The sequence below is a fragment of the Suricata suricatta genome, chromosome 4, assembly GCF_006229205.1.
Source record: "Suricata suricatta isolate VVHF042 chromosome 4, meerkat_22Aug2017_6uvM2_HiC, whole genome shotgun sequence".
In the NCBI taxonomy this organism is placed as follows: Eukaryota; Metazoa; Chordata; class Mammalia; order Carnivora; family Herpestidae; genus Suricata; species Suricata suricatta.
Genome location: NC_043703.1, coordinates 12301258 through 12320719, shown reverse-complemented (window position 1 = coordinate 12320719; position 19462 = coordinate 12301258). Strand labels below are relative to the sequence as shown.

Sequence of the window (19462 nt, the reverse complement as noted above, 5' to 3'; positions counted from 1 at the left end):
CCTTTGTTGTTGGGTGAGTTCTTTACAAACTAGCTGTTTGTAGGAGGTTCCTGAGAGCCGGGAGACAGGGCCGTGTCCCATGCTGGTAGGAACTCCTGTGGCCTGAGGGGGTGTGTCTATGTATGTTTATGTCCTCTTCTCATCCTCTGTTTTCCTCTGCTTGCTGGGCTGGCCGTGTTCCCAGTGCCCTTGGTGATGTCTTGCTAATGTGCCATGCCTGTGCTGTCTCTCCGTCTCTCCACCGTTTGGGCTTCTTGAGGTCTCCCACCACACTGTCCCGGGCGGCTGTCCGTGCTGACCTGCACCTCTCTCCCCCCTGTGCCCAGAGAGTTCTGCCTGGCTTCGTTCGATGCCCTCGTCTGGAGCGCACAGCTCCGCAGGCATGGGCAGCCTCTCCACGCTTTTCCTTCTCCTCTGTCTGACCTTGAGGGTAGTTTGGCAGCTCTCGAGCCCCGTGTGTGGTTTGGACTTGACGTCCTTTGGTCCCTGCAGGATGGACTTGGCATTTGCGTGTGGGCTACGGGTTGCCTTCAGGCGCGTCCCAGGAGGAAGCCTTGAAGCCAGGGCCACTTGAGGTTTTCCGTCTTTTCTCTGCCAGTGAACAGTTTGACTGCTTTGTTTGTTATTGTTTCCTTTTAACTAGCTTTTCAAATACAGCTAAAGAATAAAGTCGTTTCTTAAGCAGCTTTTTGCTTGTAGGTCTGGACCAATCATGCTAAGTTAACGCGTCACAAGGACAGAAAGGTTAATTTCTTTTACCTTGGCTAGTCCTTAAAAAATGCAGAAGCCGGGGGTGGTTCTGGAAGTAAAGTCCAACTAGAGTGGGGGTTGATCTATCTAAACAAAAGGCATTTAGGTTTGCTAGACCTGTTCACCTAGAAGGCTGTGTTGGTTCTGGACTCCCCGGTTCTGAGGTTCAGGATCAGCATGCTTCCCCATTTATGACTTGCCAGCATTCCTTGGATATTCCCCGGACATTCCTAGGGTGCTCAGTTCAGACCAGTTGGCTGGATTTGTATTTGAATTCAGTTCTTTCCATGTACAGCAATAGTCTTGATGTCACTAGGAGAACAGAAAATGTGACTACGTTGTTGAAATGTCCGTAAACAGAAGTAGAAATAATACAGGAGTGAGGTCATTGTGAAGACTAAGGAAAAGGGAATTTAAGGTACTAAATATCTATTAATAACTAACTCAGTTTAATTTTTAAATGCCAAGGTGCTAAAAATGACCATATATAATCATCTGGGGATCTTGGGCCCGGCGGGGGCGAGAGGGTTTCGTTTTAGGGGATGAGGGGGCCTTGCCCTTTGCTCAGGCTGAACAGAGAGGAAGTGCTTGTGTAGGCAGGGACCCCAGTACCTTAGAGATGGATCCCTTCCTCCATGGCTGGGCGTCTGAGCCACATCTCCCTGACTCTGCAGTAGGGGGCCAGGCCTGGCTGAGTGACCGAGCCCAGGGCCCGCCCATCCTGATGGACTGAGTGGAGGAATGAGGAGGCAGGTAGTGGAGGATGCTTCGAGAAGCAAGGAGGGATGAAGACCGAAGTAGGAAAAAGTGCAGAGAGAAATCTGGGAACAGGGGAGGCAAATGGGACTGATACTGCAGTGTTTTCTGGAGGTTGTATGTATTTTTCTTTTCTTTTTTTTAAATTTTAATTTATTTTTGAGAGACCGAGAGCATGAATGGGGGAGGAGCAGAGAAAGGGAGTTACAGAATCCGAAGCAGGCTCCAGGCTCTGAGCTGGCAGCACAGAGCCTGACTCGGGGATCGAACCCATGGACTTTGAGATCGTGACCTGAAGTTGGACGCTTAACCGACTGAGCCACCCAGACGCCCCAGGTTGTATGTATTTTTAACTGTGAGACACCAACCAGAAAACATAGGAAAATAATTTTGCCTGGTTGGTGAAGATTATTTGAAACGCCACTCATTTCAGAACTGGTCAGATCTATATACCCACATCGGACTCCTTGAACAAGTAGATGACCTGCTTCCATTTGGTGTAAGGCCCTGTGCTTAGGCGTCATAGATGACCTTGGTCCAGTCGGACATCTCAAGACTAATGAATTAAGCAAAGCACAGATCACACAACAAACAGATTCGTGTTTGGGTCTTAAAGAAAGCATACTTGGAGCAGAAACTAGAAAGGTACTTCCAGAATGGATCTGTGAAGCCCTATGTGGGCATCAAAAAAGAAAAGCAGGTCCTTAATTGCCATCCCCTTGCCACAGAACCCAATCTTGAAGGACTGTAGAGGAACAGAGAGGACTCTCTAACAGGCTTTGGTGCAGAGTTTGTGGAGAAATACTTAGTAAGCAGTGTTTCTGAGGTGGCCTTCAACCCTTTTTCTGTCCAATCAAAAGACGTGTCTCTTTAGGCTAGGGTGGTTTGAGTCAAGGACCATGTTGAGGGGACTTCATAGTCTTTGATCTGACCTCAGGGACAGCCTTTGGTGTCACAGTGAGTGTGTCACAGGTTTTGCTGAGAGGAAGGGGGAGGGGCTTCCACATAGAATATTGTTGGAAACTTCTAAGGGCCCAACTCTATGTAAGAGGTGGACGAGCAGGAGTTGGGTGAGAAGAACCTACCAAGTAAGACTTACGAACTGGTTAGTCTTTCCTGAACCAAAGAGTTGGAGGGTGACGTGATTTCAAATGTGTGAGACACACCGCTTAGGTCCTCAGGTGACCCCTTGGTGCCCTTTCTGTAGCTTCCTGTCACTTGGTGCCCTCAGTGCCTCTTTCCGGGTTCCCATGAACCCTTGGGTGAGTTTGTTAGGGCGGCTGTAACAAAGTACCACAGGTTGGGGTGGGGGTGAAAACAATGGAAGTGTATTTCCTCATAGTTCTGGAGGCTGTCGGCAGGGCCGGGGTCTCCTGAGGGCTGTCTCCTGGGCTGGCAGATGGCCGCCCTCTCCTCGCGCCCTCACTTGGCCTGTCCTCTGTGTTTGAGTGTCCCTGTCGTCTCTGACCGGTTTTCCCCTTCTCATAAGAACACCAGTCACACTGGATTATGGTTCATCTTACTGGCCTTATGTGAACTGGATCACCTCTCTTAAGACCTTTTGTTCAAATTCAGTCCACTCTGAGATACTGGGAGTGAGATTTTGGGGGAGCAGTACGCAGCCCAGGACCACCCTCGTGACGGGGTTCTTTTTGCTGCGTTGGCTCCTCCCCTCCACCTCCCCGCCATTTGCTTTCATTGTGGCTTTTGCTTAGACAGCAACCCGGACTCTGAACCTTCAGCCCAAACCCGGCCTCGCCTGCCTCCCACCCCCCACCCCCCGTAGGCCCTGGCTGTCCTTTCAGAACCCTGACCGGCGCCCCCAGTGAAAATCACACCTTCCCTCCCTCCTGCCCTGATACAACATTTTCTGGTCATTGTCCTCCTTTTATATCCTCCTCTGGGCGGCTTACTGTTAACATCAGGGTAATTTTTCCAGAACAGTGGGTTTTATGGCTTCATGTTTTCCCTTCTATCACCACTGTCCCAGTTTTCCCCTTGGGCACAGATTGTTGCGGAGGCTTGGTCGCTGGACCCCCTCCCTCCCTCGCAGCCCCTGCCATCCATCTTTTTCCAGCCTGTAGAACAGCTCCTCCTCAGATGGGGTTTTCTAAAATTCTGCTTCTTGGGTCCTTAGTTTCCCCCAGTGGCTCCCCGCTGCCTGCAGGGAAAGAGCACACTTCTCAGCAAGGCGTTAGAAGTCCATCTAGTTTGGTGCCAGCCGGTTTTCCAAGCACATTTCTAGCATTAGCTCCTACTCGTCTTACCTGCCTCCCCGTTCCTGTCCCATAGCTTTGTTGGGGCCGTTCCATTTTCCTGCAGTGTCGTCATCTGTGTGCTTGTCTCCTTCCAAGTATTCCCTGACATTTTTTTTTAAATGTTTTATTTATTTTTGAGACAGAGACAGAGCATGAGCAGGGAGGGGCAGAGAGAGAGGGAGACACAGAATCTGAAGCAGGCTCCAGGCTCTGAGCTAGCTGTCAGCACAGAGCCCGACGCGGGGCTCGAACCCACGAATGTGAGATCATGACCTGAGCTGAAGTCGGACGCTTAACCGACTGAGCCACCCAGGCGCCCCTATTCCCTGACACTAAAGAGCAGATTGGGGACCGTTCCTACCTTCATGAGAGAAGCCCCCTGTTGTGCTCTGGGCCCTTCATGTCCCGATAGGGCCAGTCAGCAAGCAGCCATTGTTGGACTCTCTGTACCCCGCCCTGTGTCTAGGTAGGCGCTGAGATCCAGATACCCAAGATTTTATTCTGGCTTTAGGGTGGCCATGGGGGCGTAATCGGGCAGAGGCACATAAGTCATGGGCAGCGAGGGGATGCGGTACCTGAGTCTTGCCCAGGTGTTGGGGATGTGATACAGGAACTGAGGTAGCTGAAAGCTAGACTAAAAGTTTCCGGGTAGAGAAGGAGGGCAAAGCATTCATCCAGAGAGAGCATTGAGGACCTGGAGCAAGACGGAGGGGAGTGGGGGAGGGGAAGAGCCAGCTATTTGTAGGGGAAAGAGGGTTGGGTTTTGTTTTTAGGGAAGTAACGTCATTGATTGTGTTATATGTGGAATGGTTTTTCTGGAAAAGGGCAACAGTGGGGGAATAGCAGGAAAGAAATAGGAGGGGACTGTGATAACTAGAGAAGGAATTGGGAGAAAAGACCCACCTTATGCCGCCGATGTTTGTGTGAGTGGAGTTTTAGCTTCAACAGATTATAAACTTGAGAGCCACTGTGTGTTTTATCTCTGTATCTTTAGAGTTCCCACATTGCTTAGCACGTTGGTGTGTCCATAAAAGGTAATTAATGGTTGCTAATGGCATGGCTTAAGCACAGTTGTCTCCTGTCCAGACTCAAGGTGCGTAAAAAGTAGTGTCTCGCTTGCTGCAGACACTGAATAATATGTTGAAAACAACTGAATCTATAGGATGAATAAGAGCCGACTGTAAAACTAGAAAATACGTTAAGATATGCACCACTGCTTGTGTCCTTTGGTCGGTTGAATGTGACCTTCTTGTTCGTGAATGCTGGAAGCCTCCCCACGTGTGATTGCTGGTCGGGGGACGGAGAGCCCACTGAGCTGTGGTTCCAGGGATCCAAGGAAGGGTTGGAGATGAAAGCTGTCCCTGAGGTGCTTGAAATGAGTCTCCCCTTCTGACATATTTTTCTTTCTCACTTTCTGCAGATAGTGTATAATCTGCTTTCACCATGGGAGAGATAGAGCAGAGGCCAAGTCCAGGATCGCGACTGGGGGCCCCAGAGAATTCGGGGATCAGCACCTTGGAACATGGACAGAAGCCGCCCCCAACACCTTCAGGAAAACTCATGTCCATCAAAATCCAGATGCTGGATGACACCCAGGAGGCATTTGAAGTTCCAGTAAGTTGGGGTGTATCTGTGAACTGGAGCATGGGCGGGAGGGTCATCTATTCCCTGTTACCTATGACTTAACAAGACTTTGGGAATATAACCTGTTTTTAAAGTGGAGACGATCTGTTGTTCCTGTTGGCTGGAGGAACTGGAATTTAATGGCTCTAACATCTGTAACCCATCATTTAATCGTTTATGTGATACGATTCACTAAACTCTATTCATCTTAAAGAATATTGTTCAGAGTGTGAATTACCATGACGTGTCTCAGAAAGATAAACCTCTAAATAGCTGGGTCTAGAACTGCCAATTTATTGCACATTTCTTGGTTTCCTGTTGGGGAAATTCCTGTCTTTCAAAGTCTTGGGAACGTGTCCGTGTTCTGGTGAAGAAAGCCATTGCTAGTCTGTTGAAACTGTAAAAATAAATGAGGAGTGCACCTGCCAGCCTGTTAGAATTTGGCCTTCGGGAACATGGCCTCCCTCCCCCTTTCCAACTTTTTTCTCTTTGTTGCCAGACTGGTTTGGTGAGGTATTTAGTTTCAGGGTTTCCTGTTGGGACTGCGCTAAGGACTTTGGAGCCCAAGTCTGTAGCAACACATTCTATTAAATCGTGTTCCTGTGTGTGGTTCGGACGGACAAGCTATCAAATATTGCCATTGTGTGCCTGAACTACGCGACTCCTGTACCGTATGCAACGACATTTCTCCAGTGTCCCTAAAGCAAAGAACGTCACGACCGTCCCTAGCTATTGTTTTTCCTAGGAGCTCTGTGGCATCTCCCTGCCTAAGAAATAGGAACGGAGTTGGTTTTCCTCTTCTAAAAGTATTTTACCTGATAACTGCTGATGTCTGTGCTTTGCATTTTTAATCCCTCTGTCTGGAAAGAACTTTTCTCATTTTCTCCCTGATACACTCCTATGCATCCTTAAAGGCCCTACCAGTTTTACCCAGATGCTAACTTCTGAGACTGTGGCTGTTTCTTCCCTCCCTCTGTCCTCTTTACTTTATACCCATCAGGGTGGAGCTAGACTCCTTGGGTTCAAATTTCAGCCTTCTTTACCAACTCATTGATCTCCTTGGACAAGATACCTCTCTGTATCTGTTTTCTCTTTTGTAAAATGAGGCTAGTGATAAACTCTTGTCTCACACTATGATAACAGTTGTTCCGAGCACTCTATTTGTAACAACTTGGCCCACTGTAAGCACTTAAGACAAGTGTGGTGAATGGTGCCTTCCCGACCTGCCTCGTTCCCAGCACCTGGCATGTGCTAGGTGCTTGGTAAAATGTTTGCTGACTGAATGTTAGAGGGAGTTTATTTTACAAGTAGAATTGATGTCATTATTTTTTCACATGCCTCATCCATTCACATCTTGATTTTCCTAGTTTGGCCAGAATGTTCCTTCTCAACCAGATGTTTTCTGTAACTGCCTGTGGAAAGGCAAATATCAGCGTTTTTATTGACTGGAGCGGATTCTAAATTGCTACCTTGTGTTCTTTAAGAAGAGACACGGCCAGGCTTCCCGCAGCTGGAAGGCATCAGGCCGGCCACAGTGACTCAGTCTCAGTACTCTGGATGGGATCACAGAGGCACAGGATTGCAAGAGACGCAGCCGTTCGTGACTTCTGGAAACCTGGCACCACAGCTTCTTGCTGTGACTCCTTCAAGGCTGGGTGTCCCCTAGGGGGGTCTCCCCGGCCCACATGGGCTCCCTCCTTGATTGGACGCCGTGAGAGAGTATATTCTCATCCTTCACTCACATTTCCTCACGTTTGCCACACAGACGAGCAGGGCACGTGGCCAGAAGTCCCTGGGCTTTCCTTTGCCAACGTTCTCGTATGAGCCACGTCTTTCCTTGGGGATTGAATTTCCTGGGCCCTTCCTTAGTTTTGTCTGGGAGTAGAATGCAAGCAGAGTCATCATTTTATTTTATGGTTTTGAAATTTGAGAGACTGAGATAGTGGGGGGGAGGGGCAGATAGAGGAGAGAAAGAATCCCGAGCAGGCTCTGTGCGGTCAGCGCAGAGCCCGATGCGGGGCTTGATCCCATGAACTGTGAGATCATGACGAGCCGAAATCAAGTGTCGGACACTGTAACCGATAGAGCCCCCCGGATGTCTCCTGAGTCGTTATCTTAAATAACAAATTCCCTGAATACTTTGGAGCCCAGAGCACCAAACCCAAATCTGCATGATTGTCTCTATCGCCATCTATAGCCTTAAAAAAAAAAAAATCCTTCAAGAGCCTTTTGAAAAGCCTCTGTGATGAGCAGGTTTCTTCCACTTTGCTTATAGTTCCACCAGCCACTTTGCTCTTGAGCTTGGACGGTCATCTTCACGGTTTCCTCTGCAAAGTGGAAAGTTCAAATGCGATATTTACAGTAGATTCTTCCACGGCGTTTTATCATCTTCATGTGGAAAATGCTGTGCGAATAAGCCTCCCCCTGTGGTTTATGGTTGATGCGACCTTCTCTTCCAGCCAGAGGGTACGAAATGAAGGGCCTCACGCAGATCTGAAAGGGTTAAGGACCCTTGTCCCTGCACCCCAGCCAGGACCAACCCCCCCCCCCCCTTTCAGACCTCTGAGAAGGTTTTCTGTGTCCTGTCCTCCTGACCCTGCTGGTAAACAAACACTGTTCCTACGGACATTTGTAGCATGAAGCAGATGGCTTCTCCTCCGAGTGTTTATTCAGTTTGTTTTAGTTAGCAAGGTCACTCTAGGAAGCGTTGAGATCAGGGGATATAAAAGGGAGACTTTTTTTTTTTTTTTTTTTTTTTTCTGGGTTTGAGCAGGCCTTGGTAAAAACACATGGAAAAGAGGCTCACAGGACCAGAAGATCCCTGGCCTGAGTTGACAGGAGCGGCCAGGTGTGGGGAGGCTGGCAGAACCTTCTGGAACCTTCTGGAAGCAGAGCCTGGAGCTGATTGCAGCCAAAGGAGCTTGGTAGCTTGGTGTCAGCTACAGCTAAAGCAGGGTTCCATCATTGTGCCTTCTGCATGTTTGTGTTTTGTCCTCACTTTCCCTTAGAAGCCTGTATAGCTCCCCAGTGCCCCAGGATCCGGTGGACTCTGAGTCTGGGGAGGCCGGGTGCGCCCCTGTGGACAGCTGAGCTGGGACTCTGGTGCCCGGTTCTCCACCGATGCCCTTGGTGGTTCACCTTCCAGTTAGCGTCTCCTGCCAGACCTGCTCTTCCTCGTTGACCTGCTGGGTTGGGGGCCCAGCGTGTAAAAGGGGAGCTCCTCGGGACAGGGCCTCCTGTGTTCCTGTTTATCACTGGGTCCTACACCTGGAGCTGTCTGGGCCCGGCAGACAGCCGATGTGTGCTCCTGACTGCCCACACCCACGTTCGGTCGTCTGGCTCCCGAATCGAGGCGGTGGGTGCTGCCCTCTTGTTGAAGAGCTTCTGGTTACTTCCCCTCTTGTTTTGTACAGTGTTAAGACAAGACTGGGATTGGAACCCAGCCTTCATGACCCCCAATACTGTCCCCCTTCCCTGCACTTAGCATCACCTCTCCTCCAGCTCCCAAGGAAGGTCGCCACTTTCTCCCCTCTGAGCTGCTCTAGTGCTTTCCCCATTCTAAGCCCCGCCCAGCCTCGCTTCCCACACCCTTGTCTCTGTCCCACGCCATCCAGGGCCCCTGGGGCTCTTGCTGGGGGCCCTCAGTGCTGGTTATCTTCACCTCTAATAGACTTTGGACCACAGGCTCCAATCTTCCTCTCTTCTTAATTAGCTCCTTTCTATCCCTGCTGAGACTCCATTTGCTTATCCACAAAATGAGGTGTTTGGTCTAGATGATATTAAAGGCTGTTTTCCTCCCGTTTTTGGGAGCTGGGACTCTGCGTTGAGATCTTTGTTGATGGATTGTGTAACTTCTCATGACTAGTGTTTGTTAATTGCCCGGACAGATGGTAAACTCCTTGAGAAAAGGAAGTTTTCGTCTTAAAAAGAACCCCCAAATCTGATTAGACAACAATAGTTTCTGAACCTAGTCAGTACTTAAAACACACACCCACAAACCACAACACAACAACAGCGAAACACGTGGGGAGCGCGAACAAGCGTGCTGGGATTTACACATGATATGCTATTTATGGAGCATTAGGAAGTGTCAGTATTTAATTTGTGTGTGGGAGGGAGGGGTTACCTACATAAATCTCACTGAATGAAATTGGGCAAAACGACATCAAGTTGACCACAGAAGAGAGAAGACCGAAAGAAATCTGTTATTTTCTAGACCACACTTTTTTCATTTGTCGAAAACAGAAGATCTCAAAAATTTTTAAGACCTAGTTGCCAGGTCCTAATAGACCACGGAGGATTTTTTATTGGGGGAAAAAATGGCCTGTGTTACCTCAGACTGACTTAGGGGTTTTCTACGGTCCATCCTTAAGTGGTTATTACACATCTCATTTTTTTTTTTTATGTTGTGAAATGCAACTTGTTTAAGATCTAATTTCCCCTGAAACTGGGCTTGATGTCAGTTGAGAGTTGTTCTCCAAGTGTTTTGGTTCTTTGAAAGGTCTTAAACGGTCCCAGAATTTCAAAGCTGTCTTCGTGGGCTTCAGCTCAGAATAAAGGACACAGGCTCCATGAGACTGGGACACCCCAGTAGCTCAGTTGGTTGAGTGTTCGGGTCTTGATCTCAGGGTTGTGAGTTCAGGCTCTGCGCTGGGCCCTGCACTGGGCCAGGCTTGGAGCCTACTTAAAAAAAAAAAAAAAAAACTTTGCATTTTCTTTGTGGACTTCACTTTACACCTCACTCCTAGCAACTGTGTCTTTGGAAAACACGCTCCTTTTCTCTTGGTCTTTTTTAATTTTGAATGAGTTTTGTGTGTGTTTTCCCCTCCCCACCTCACTTTGCTTTTTTTTTTTTTTTTCTTTTTCTCCTATTTCAGCCATCTTAGAAAACGTGTCCTTTTGGATAAGCCACTGAAAGTCAATTTTCCTTTTCTTTGTCCCCAGAGAGAGAGAATATGGATTGAACTGAAGGTCTTGGGAAAGCTTCCTTTCTTAGAGTGTTCTGCTCCTCACTCCCCTGGAATTCTAAGCCCCTGGTGGTGGGGTGGATTGTTCACTCTAGTTGATCCGATTCTAGTGATACTAAGGCAGGTGTGGAGTCCGGGGCTACTTCGTTTTCTCTTTTTGCATGAAGTGCACTTGGAAGTGGATGGGGAGAGGGAGGTGGTCGGGGAGGAGTTGGTGGGACCTGGATAAAATTGGCCATTTAAAACCAGGAAGGGAGCTGCGTATGCCCAGAGCCGTAGTAACTCCCTCAAGCAGCTTCGGTTTGAACCCAAATGAGGGATAGGAATCTTACCAGGTCACGCAGCTTTAAAAAAAAAAAAAAAAAAAAAAGTCAGTGTTTCTTTCCTTATCTGTGTTGCTTTTGGCTCATTTGATCAGCAAAGTTTCTGAAATAGTATTTCTGTCCACTCTGCAGAGCCCTCTCTGTTTTATTTAACTGGAATGATAAATGGTGCTGTCTGGGTCTGGCCTCATGAGGTTCAATTTAAAGGCTATTTTAATGGATGAAAAAAAGTTTTTCATAAATCATTTCAGCTTAATACTGTTAGCCTTCCCGTCAAGCTCCTTGCAGCCAAGAGCCGATCTCAGACGTTTGTGTGCGCCCCTTTCAACTTCGGTTTAGAAGCTGGGGTTCAAAGTCTGTCCTTAGCTCTGACATGATTGCAGGGATTTTCTAACAGCTGTTTGCTATTTTCTCCCTGAAAAGTCTCAGTAGAACCTAATAAATTAAAACAACAACAACAACAACAAAAACCCCCCAACAAAACCTGTAATTGAGAATGTCCGTATCAGACGTTAAAATCAGCCAGAATGCTGAGAAAACAGGGAGTTTGAGAGCTGCCTCCCGCCCCCGCCCCTTAAAAATGGAGATCCTACGTTATCGAATTCCAAGAAACAGAGGGTTAGAGGGGAAAATCCAGGACCGTGGAGCCCGCCGCCATCGCTCACTGGCCGTGTGGCCCTCGATGAGCAGATGGCCATCCTCTGCCTCTCTCTTCTCGAAGTAGGGAGGGAGGTCGCCTCCTCCCGGGGCTGAGCTCTGACCGAAATGTACCTTGCCAAGCCCTGGACTCCCGTCAGCTTCTCAAGAAAGTTGCTCTTTCTTCTTCCATTCCTGCTAAGCGTTAGTCTATCTTGTTCTTTAACAGAATTGAGATAGTGCTCTCATTGTAGAGCTGTCGGCGAGATGAAATGGGGAAAAAAAGTATGAAAGCACTTTAAGATTAAAAAAAAATAGCATGCTTAGGTCAGGTAGAATAATGGCCACCCTGCCCCCCAAAGCGTCCCCCCATAGCTCTTTCTACAGAGTCTCACATTCCATTTGAACTCTCTTGGGAGAGTTTTTCCTAAAATAGAGACATATCCCAGGTGGCTTCCAAAAGTCTTTAGGAATGAGGTGTCACTTGGACAGCTGTGATGAATTCTCAGTTCCGACAAGCACATTTACTCCCCCCTTATCCCCCCCCCCAGTGTACCTGCAGCTTCTCTGTGCTTCCGTTTGGTTAGCTCTGAAATAGAGGGGGGTGTTCTTTTAGCTTAATTTTTATGTGCATTCTGGCTTTGCTGAATTTCTGCTCTCACCGGGTGAAGGATTTCAAGGGGGCGAAGGGCGTTTAGACTTTTGGGATCACTCTTCTCCATGCGGGCTCTGCAGCTTGCTTTGAAGGAAGCGCTTAGCAGACAAGATCCTCCTGGGTTTGAACATTAATATGAAATATTAACATAAATCACATTGGCTTTTAGACCATCTACTGTCTTTAATGATTCACGTATTCGTTGTCCGTTTCTTTGAACATTTGAGTTGGACGTGAGTTTTAGCTGCTCAGAAAGGCATGGAATCAATTTGCGGTCTTCTGTAGGTGAGCAGTTCTGAAAGTCTTTAACACTCTCTAACTGTAAGCCAGAGCTTTCTGGGTTCCTCTTTCCTCATTTACATAAACAGGAAGCCAGGCTAGATCCCCATAGTGGACTTGTGAGGCCCTGCTATTTTATGGAATGTGATCTGAAAAACACAATAGGAGTTGCACAAATGTTTATGAATACACAAGACAAGGTGCTGCTGGTAATAAGTGAATAAAAAAAAAGACTACTTTTTTTAATTTTTATTTTAAGTTTTATTTATTTTGAGAGAGAGAGAATGAATGAGCATGAACTGGGGTGGGGCAGAGAGTGAGAAAAGAGAGAATCCCAAGCAGGCTCTGCACCATCAGTTCAGAGCCCCACTTGGGGCTCGAACTCACAAACTGTGAGATCTTGACCTGAGCTGAAATCAAAAGTTGGACCTTTAACTGACTGAGCTATCCAGGTGTGCCACCCCCCCCCCCCCCGCCCCGCCCCGCAAAAGACTACCTTTTAAAAATCCCTTGCCATATGCCAGACATCGTGCCCATGGTCTGTCCTTGTATTACCTCATTTGTGGCTGAGAGTGAACCACTGAGGTAGGCATGAGGGACTCAGGCTAGGTCACAGAGCTGGGGAGAGGGAGCTGGGTCCTGGCCCTGCACATTCTCCACTTTAGCTCTGCTCTCCTCACGCCGTGAGCTTGTCTGGGGCCGAAAGTAGCCCTTCCGGAAACCTAGAGGGTCAGTTCTGCTTGCCCCCAACATGCTGGCGGTAGGCACCCTGAAGTGGGAAGGATGGATGGACTAGGGCTGAGCCTGCAGGCGAAACAGCCGGTGACCAGAGACCTTGTGGTGTCCTGCCCTCTGGTACCAGCACGGACTCTAGATGGAGTGCTTACACGAGAGCCGATCCAGGAGAAATTGAGGAGGTAGAATTGATGGGGCTTGGTAGTGCACGGTGGGAGACTGTACAGCCCTTGTTCTTGAACTTGGGAGACCGTACAGCCCTTGGGTTTGCACTTGGGAGACCGTACAGCCCTTGGTTTGCATTTGGGTGGCTCTGTGCTGTCACAAAGGATGAGCAGGCCTTTTCATGACAAGTGTCATACTAGAAATGGTGTCTTTTTGTAGTTGATGGGAAAGACATGTTGCTAATAAAAGGCACTGCCTTATTTTTAATCACAAAGAGGAATCTGTGACTCTGTAAATGAACCTCTAGGATTTGTAGTGATTATGCAAATTGTACAGACTGGAAGTGTCAAATGGAGGTTGATTGCTTGGTTTCCATTTATATTAGGAAAATTATATTTACTTCTTGGATTTCCATTTCCTTGTCATCCAGAAGCTATTCTGTTCAGCTTGCCACCTGAAGTGAAGGCTGGCCTGGGAAAGCACTTAAATCCAGCGTCTTCAAAGGACCCTGCTCAGAATCATTAGAAAAGGAGGGGGTGACAGCAGCCATCAGCTTGTTGCTTAATTTTGATGCAGTTTACTTATGAGGTGTTGTAGCATAAAGTGCATCTGGCTATTACGTCATGTTATGGTAGCCATTTGTCAGAATGTCAAACAGAACCTGAATGCTCAATTACCTTTTTTTTTTTTTTAAGTTTTATTTATTGAGAGAGAAAGAGACAGAGTATGAGCAGAGGAGGGACAGGGAGAGAGGGACAGAGAGAATCCCAAGCAGGCTCTGTGCTGACCGCGCTCTGTCTCATGTACCAGGAGAGCATGATCTGAGCAGATACCTAGAATTGGACACTCAGCCAAGTCACGGAGACGCCCCAGGGTTGGTTCCTTCTGGGGGTGAGTGCATTCCGTGTCTCTCTCCTAGCTTCTGGTGGTTTGCTGGTGGTCCCTCGTGTTCTTTGATTGGAAGATGGAGCGCCCCCATCCTTGACTCAGTATTTCGATGTTTCCATGGTGTTCTTTCTCCCTGTGTTGGGTGACAGTCTCCAAATTTCCTCTTATAAAGGCACCAGCCCCAGCTCCTTTGAACTTGATGACCTCTGTAAAGGCCTTGTTTTCAAATGAAGTCACATTCTAAAACAGTGGGGCTGAGAACTTCAATACCTGCATCTTGAGAGAACCAATTCAACCCAAAACAAAAGCCTAGTGAACATTGAGAGAATGAAGGGAAAAGCGTCTGTTTCAGTCTGAGCCCGAGACACCATTTCCTTATTAGCACACCTGTTAAGAATAAAACACTTCTGTCTTTGTTCTCACTGAACAGTTAGTAGAAAGATTTCCTTTTCGATATGTTTTTGAAAAAAAAATAGTTAAAGCTCCTTGTGTGGAAGACTCTGACAGAATTTAAAGCGTTCCCCAATTCCTGATTCTGTGGATGTGCCCCTTAACTAGGAACAACAGAAATAAGGCATGTGTGACTGATTTCAGGGTACAGGGGACACCTGAATGGGCTAGATGTCCAGTAATAAATGTTTGGTAACACTCTTGTGAAAGCCTATGCTTTCAGTATTCTGTGACCCCCCCCTCCCCAGTAGCAGCATCGAGTTATCTTTGGAACGCCTGCCTGATCTCCCCATCTTGTCCCTCCTGTGACCCCTTCTCCTGACTTAATGACGTGCTCGTGGTTCAGATCCCAGTGACTTGTCATGTAGGGTGCCTGGCCCTTACCTTGCCCTGATTCTAGCTGTTGGCAGAAAAGCAACACCAGAAAAGAGCCGTTGGAAGGAATTCTACCATAGCAGGGGCTGTGGCCGGTGTAAAGTCACAGCCTCCGATCTCACCTGGTCATTGGAGCTTCCTGGCTCCTCTAAGGGAGAACCCTTAGTCATTGCCTGCTGTGTCCATGGTGGCTGTGGCAGGCTGTCGTCATCCCTTCCGGCCAGCTCTCCCGTGACCCCACAGCAGCTGTCATCCTTAGGCTTGATGGGGCAGGAAGAGGGACTGGTTCCTAGTCCACTTGTACTGTGGCCATGCAAGAAGGACCGGCCAGCGGGAGTGATGGCCATTGCCAGGGACCTCAGCTGAGGGCCAGGGGGGAAGCAGAGGAGGGGTGGGGGATCAAGAGCCCGCCTTTTGTCCTGACCACGGACAAGGGAGCTACAGTGAGCAGGCTGTCTGGGCCAGTCAGCAGGAGCAGTGCGGGGAGAGTCAGGACACCCTCTCTCCTGGGGAGGACTGAGCCAGCCACCTCCCAGAGAAGATTAAGGCCACCGGGCGCAGCTGCCTCAGGCTCCTACCTCTAACCCCCTGCAGGTCTCTCTCTGCCGTGCCTTCACTGCCAGCCTCGGGTGAGGGGTTCCCCTTTACACCCCCTGACGCCTCCATCACTCATCCCAACTCCACTGGCTCGTGCTGTACCTGGCAGAGACCAACACCGATCCCTTCATTCACAAATAAATCCTGCGATCCACGGACACGCTTCTGTTGAATTTGTAGACGATTTTCTCAGCAGAATCCAAATGACAAAAAAAGCCGGCCAGCATTGTGTGTGGTTATCGTGCATACCGAATATATGAGTTGAGACAAAACTTCTCTGTTACCCTTAGCCATCTGATTATCCCTTAGCCTGATTTAACGATTTCTGTAAGTACCAAGATGACAGGTTTTATTGGAGCTGTTAAATGGGACATCTGGTTTTGTAACACGGTGCTGGGAAGTCCTCTCTTCCTTTATTAGCTGGGTTTCGGCTGCATTTAACAGCTCCTTGCATCCAGGTAGATCACACTGGGATGATCAGCGTCTCTCTTTGCTGCACATGATGAAGGGTCTGGGCCCCCGGCCACCGCCTGCCCAGAGCTCTCCTGCTTTGTCAGGCCCTTGCCCGTTACCTCTGAAGAGGAAACCCTCCCTCCAAGCCAAGTTTTGGTGTTTGCTCACCATGAACTTCCTGAACCCCTCATAACAAAGATCGTCTGTCTCCTTTCCCCGCCCCCCTTCCTTTCCAGTCCCAGGGCGATTTCTCCACGGTGGGCTTTTCCAGGAGTGCCCACCTGCCTTCTCTTCTGAAGCTCCTGAAAGGTACATGTCAGTCTTTAGAACATAAAACTCTAATTTTCTGCAGAAAGCTGGTTCAACAGAAACTGAGACACTGCCAGCAGCCTTCGGGCTTCCTGCCAACCCAGAGCCGTGTAGAGAGGTTTTATGTGGGTACGAGTCACATTGCTTAGCTTCCAAACTTATTTTTGCCCGCTGTCTGGCTCCAAATATGCTTGACAAGGGGCCTGGAGAGCTGGTTTTGTTTTCGGTCATTGTTGAGTGGTACATAAGGTCCTAGGCTCAAGTTCTGGTTCCCTGTGCCTCGTACACCCACAAGAACCCTACTGGCAGCGTGTTGGGCCGAGGCATCTAGGTGACACTTTAGATGTCGTCTGCTTCCTGGGCTCCTTCATCATTGGAGGACTCAAGTCGCTATTTGTTGAAATAGAACGTGTTAGTTTGCCAGGGTAGAGGTGACCTAGGACCATAGAGGGGCAGCTGCACCAACAGAGATGTATGTCCTCACTGTTCTGGAAGGCAGCAGTCAGCGATCAAGATGTTAACATGGTTGGTTTCCTTCCAAGGCTGTGAGGGAGAGTCTGGTCCATGCCTCTTGCTCAGCCTCCAGTGGTTTGCAGCCAGTCTTGGGTGGTGTTTGGCTTGGAGGTGCAGCTCTGGCCATCACCTTCATCGTCACATGGTATTCTTTGTCTCCCAGTTTCTCTTTCTGAGGCCACGATCCTATTGGTTTAGTGTCCACCCCGTCTTCACTTGAGTGTCCGCAGGCTCATTTCAAAATAAGGTCGCTGGGCGCTGGGGGTGAGGGCTTGAACGTTTGAATTTTGTTGAAACCTAATTCAGCCCATATATACGGCGACTTCCGTTGTTCAGCTTCTTGGTGAAACATCATTTGAGAAAGGGTTGGGCCATTTGGTGCTGTGACTTCTGGCTTTGCAACTTCCGTCCCCAGTTTTCTGCTCTGGTTCCTTCGGAGCACAGTGTACGATGGGACATTTTCTCAGTAAGTGGAGGAGACTTTTCCCCCCCAGAACTCTTCTTAAATCGCACGGATGTGTAAGTAAAATGAGACCTGTAGGGTGGGCAGCGCTATTAGATGAGAAATCTTGGCTGTTTCAATCAGGTAAACCACAGGAGTTGGCTGGTTTTGAGTAATTTTCCTTCCTCCCCCAGCATTTTTCAGTGAATCAGTAATGGGAGAGTGCTAGCTGGAGAGGCCCTGCCTAGCACCTTCCCACGTCATCCTGCTGCATGTCTAACATTCATTCACTCCTTCTGGCCCGTATCCCTTCCCTTGATATTTTGGTCCGGGTTGAAAACCTAAGCCTCTACTGCTCTCCCAGTGTTTGCTCAGTCTTGAGTCAAGTAAGCCAAAGACCATCCCTAACTACTAAAGAAACGCAAATCAGGATCACAGCTGAGACCCAGAATGTAACAAGTGTTAGGTGAGGATGTGGGGAAATTGAAACCCTCCTACCCATTGCTGGAAATGTAAAATGGTGGCCGCCATGGGAAATAGGGCAGTTCCTCAAACATATAAACATAGAATTCCCGTCTGATCTAGCAAACCTACTTTTGGGTATATGTCCAAAAGAGTTTAAAACAGGACCTCAAAGAGCTACTTGTATGCTGTGTTCATTACAGACTTATTCCCTATAGCCAGGAGGTGGAAACAACCCCAGTGCGCTGATGGATAAATGGCTGACATGTGGTATATACATACTATGGAATATTCAGTCTTAAAAGGAGGGCGTTTCTGGCACCTGCTGCTACATGAATGAACCTGGAGGATGTTAAGTGAAATAAGTCACAAAAAGACAGCTACTGTATGAATCCACTTATGTGAGATCCCAAGGGTAGTCAAATTCATAGAGACAGAAAATACAACAGTGGTTACCAGGGCGTCTGGGGAGGAGGAATGAAAGCCTGTTTAGGGGAAATGTAGTTTCAGTTTTGCAAGATGAAAAAGCTCTGGAGAGCTGTGTGAATATACTGAATTCACAAATTAAAGAGCGTTACGATCAGAGTATTGTTATATGTGGGGCTTTTAATCATAATTTGAAAAACTTGGAAACTAGTTAAAATAGGCACCACCGATTTCAGCTTTTGGGAAACATAGGCTGGCCCTGCATTTCCACCGTGTTTCGGGTGAATCCTTACAGTGTACCGGGTGGGGGCTCGGGATATGGAAACAGGTCAACCATGGTGAAAAGTTTGGAGGTGGGAACAGATTTGTTCAAATAAAATCCTAGCTCCTAAGTATGGGACCTCTGCTCTGTAGATGACTGATGGAGATCGTCCGGAAATATCCAAGGGGACTTGAAAGTTTCGCTAATAACATTGATGGCGTCGTTTGATGTTGGCGTTTATCACTTGATTATGTATCATTACCATTTTAAGGCTTGTGCCTCCCACAGAGCTGTTAAAACTTTAAGGCTGGGGTCTTCATGACCTCCACAGCAGTTGTGCGTTTCCTGCCCATCCCAAGAGTAAATAGTTGATAGATCTTTCTTGTCCATAGATCCACTTGGTGGACCATCAGCAAATCACTTTATCCCAATTGTCACTTCACCTCCAAGTGCGTTGTTGCTGGGTCTTAGGTTTTGTAAGGAATGAGAAACGCTTTGCACAGACACAATTTCAAAACACGATCCTGAAGTTACCAAAGGTGTTAACAACGCACCTTTATCTTCGAACAATTTCTATGTGAATTGACCCGTTGAACAAGATTCTCCCCTACCAAATCTTCTAATATTGCACAAGACTTGTCCTCAGCTAAGCAAGCCAAGTGATGTCTCTTTGCTGTACTTGGCATGCAGTTCTGCAATGAAATATTGTTTTTGAGTAACACATGACGTTCCAGGCAGAATGTTGCCAAGACATCGCATTTGGACGTTGTTGTAATTAATTCCCTGCAAATGATAAATTTTCTATTCTTTGCCCTTCCGCCCACATTTGCTCCTCCTTTGCAGAGATTCATCTGACAGTGAACATGAAACAAGTAAAAAAAAAAATTTATTCTGCTTGTGTTGTAGCACTTGGAAACCTGTAGGCGAGATTTTTTTTTTTTTTTACAAGAAATGTCAAATTCGTGTCCCCCATGTATAGCATTCAGGTAAATTTTCCCATCATGAAACCCTTTTTATGTCTATTTTACTCCCAGCCTGAGGCCCCTGAGTGACAATGTGAAATATTAACTTACAGCAGTGACAGGGCATGATAGCATAATCTCAAAGAAGTGTTTTTCTTAGAGGATAAGGTCACAGA

At 47.8% G+C, this 19462-nt stretch overlaps 1 protein-coding gene and 2 long non-coding RNA genes across 6 annotated transcripts in view; 2 read left to right on the top strand and 1 right to left on the bottom strand.

Annotated features, from left to right (window-relative positions):
- Positions 1–19462, top strand: part of FARP1 (FERM, ARH/RhoGEF and pleckstrin domain protein 1) — a 230288-nt gene that overhangs the window by 4286 nt on the left and 206540 nt on the right. For both annotated transcript variants that reach the window (XM_029936510.1, XM_029936509.1), the window contains exon 2: positions 5185–5378. In XM_029936510.1, coding sequence (XP_029792370.1) covers positions 5208–5378 — 171 coding nt within the window. In that variant the 5' untranslated portion in view covers positions 5185–5207. The remainder of the gene's footprint in view (positions 1–5184; positions 5379–19462) is intronic.
- On the bottom strand, positions 9660–13229 carry LOC115289363. 3 transcript variants are annotated; one of them, XR_003907584.1, is made up of 4 exons: positions 13135–13229; positions 11870–12396; positions 11449–11569; positions 9660–10067 (listed from the first exon to the last, which is right to left on the bottom strand). It is a non-coding gene; the product is annotated as an uncharacterized LOC115289363 (long non-coding RNA). The 3 variants fall into 3 exon arrangements; XR_003907583.1 differs by lacking the exon at positions 9660–10067 and adding an exon at positions 10231–10698; XR_003907582.1 differs by lacking the exon at positions 9660–10067 and having other exon boundaries at positions 11168–11569.
- Positions 12951–15665, top strand: LOC115289365. The gene is made up of 3 exons (XR_003907586.1): positions 12951–13164; positions 13958–14038; positions 15455–15665. It is a non-coding gene; the product is annotated as an uncharacterized LOC115289365 (long non-coding RNA).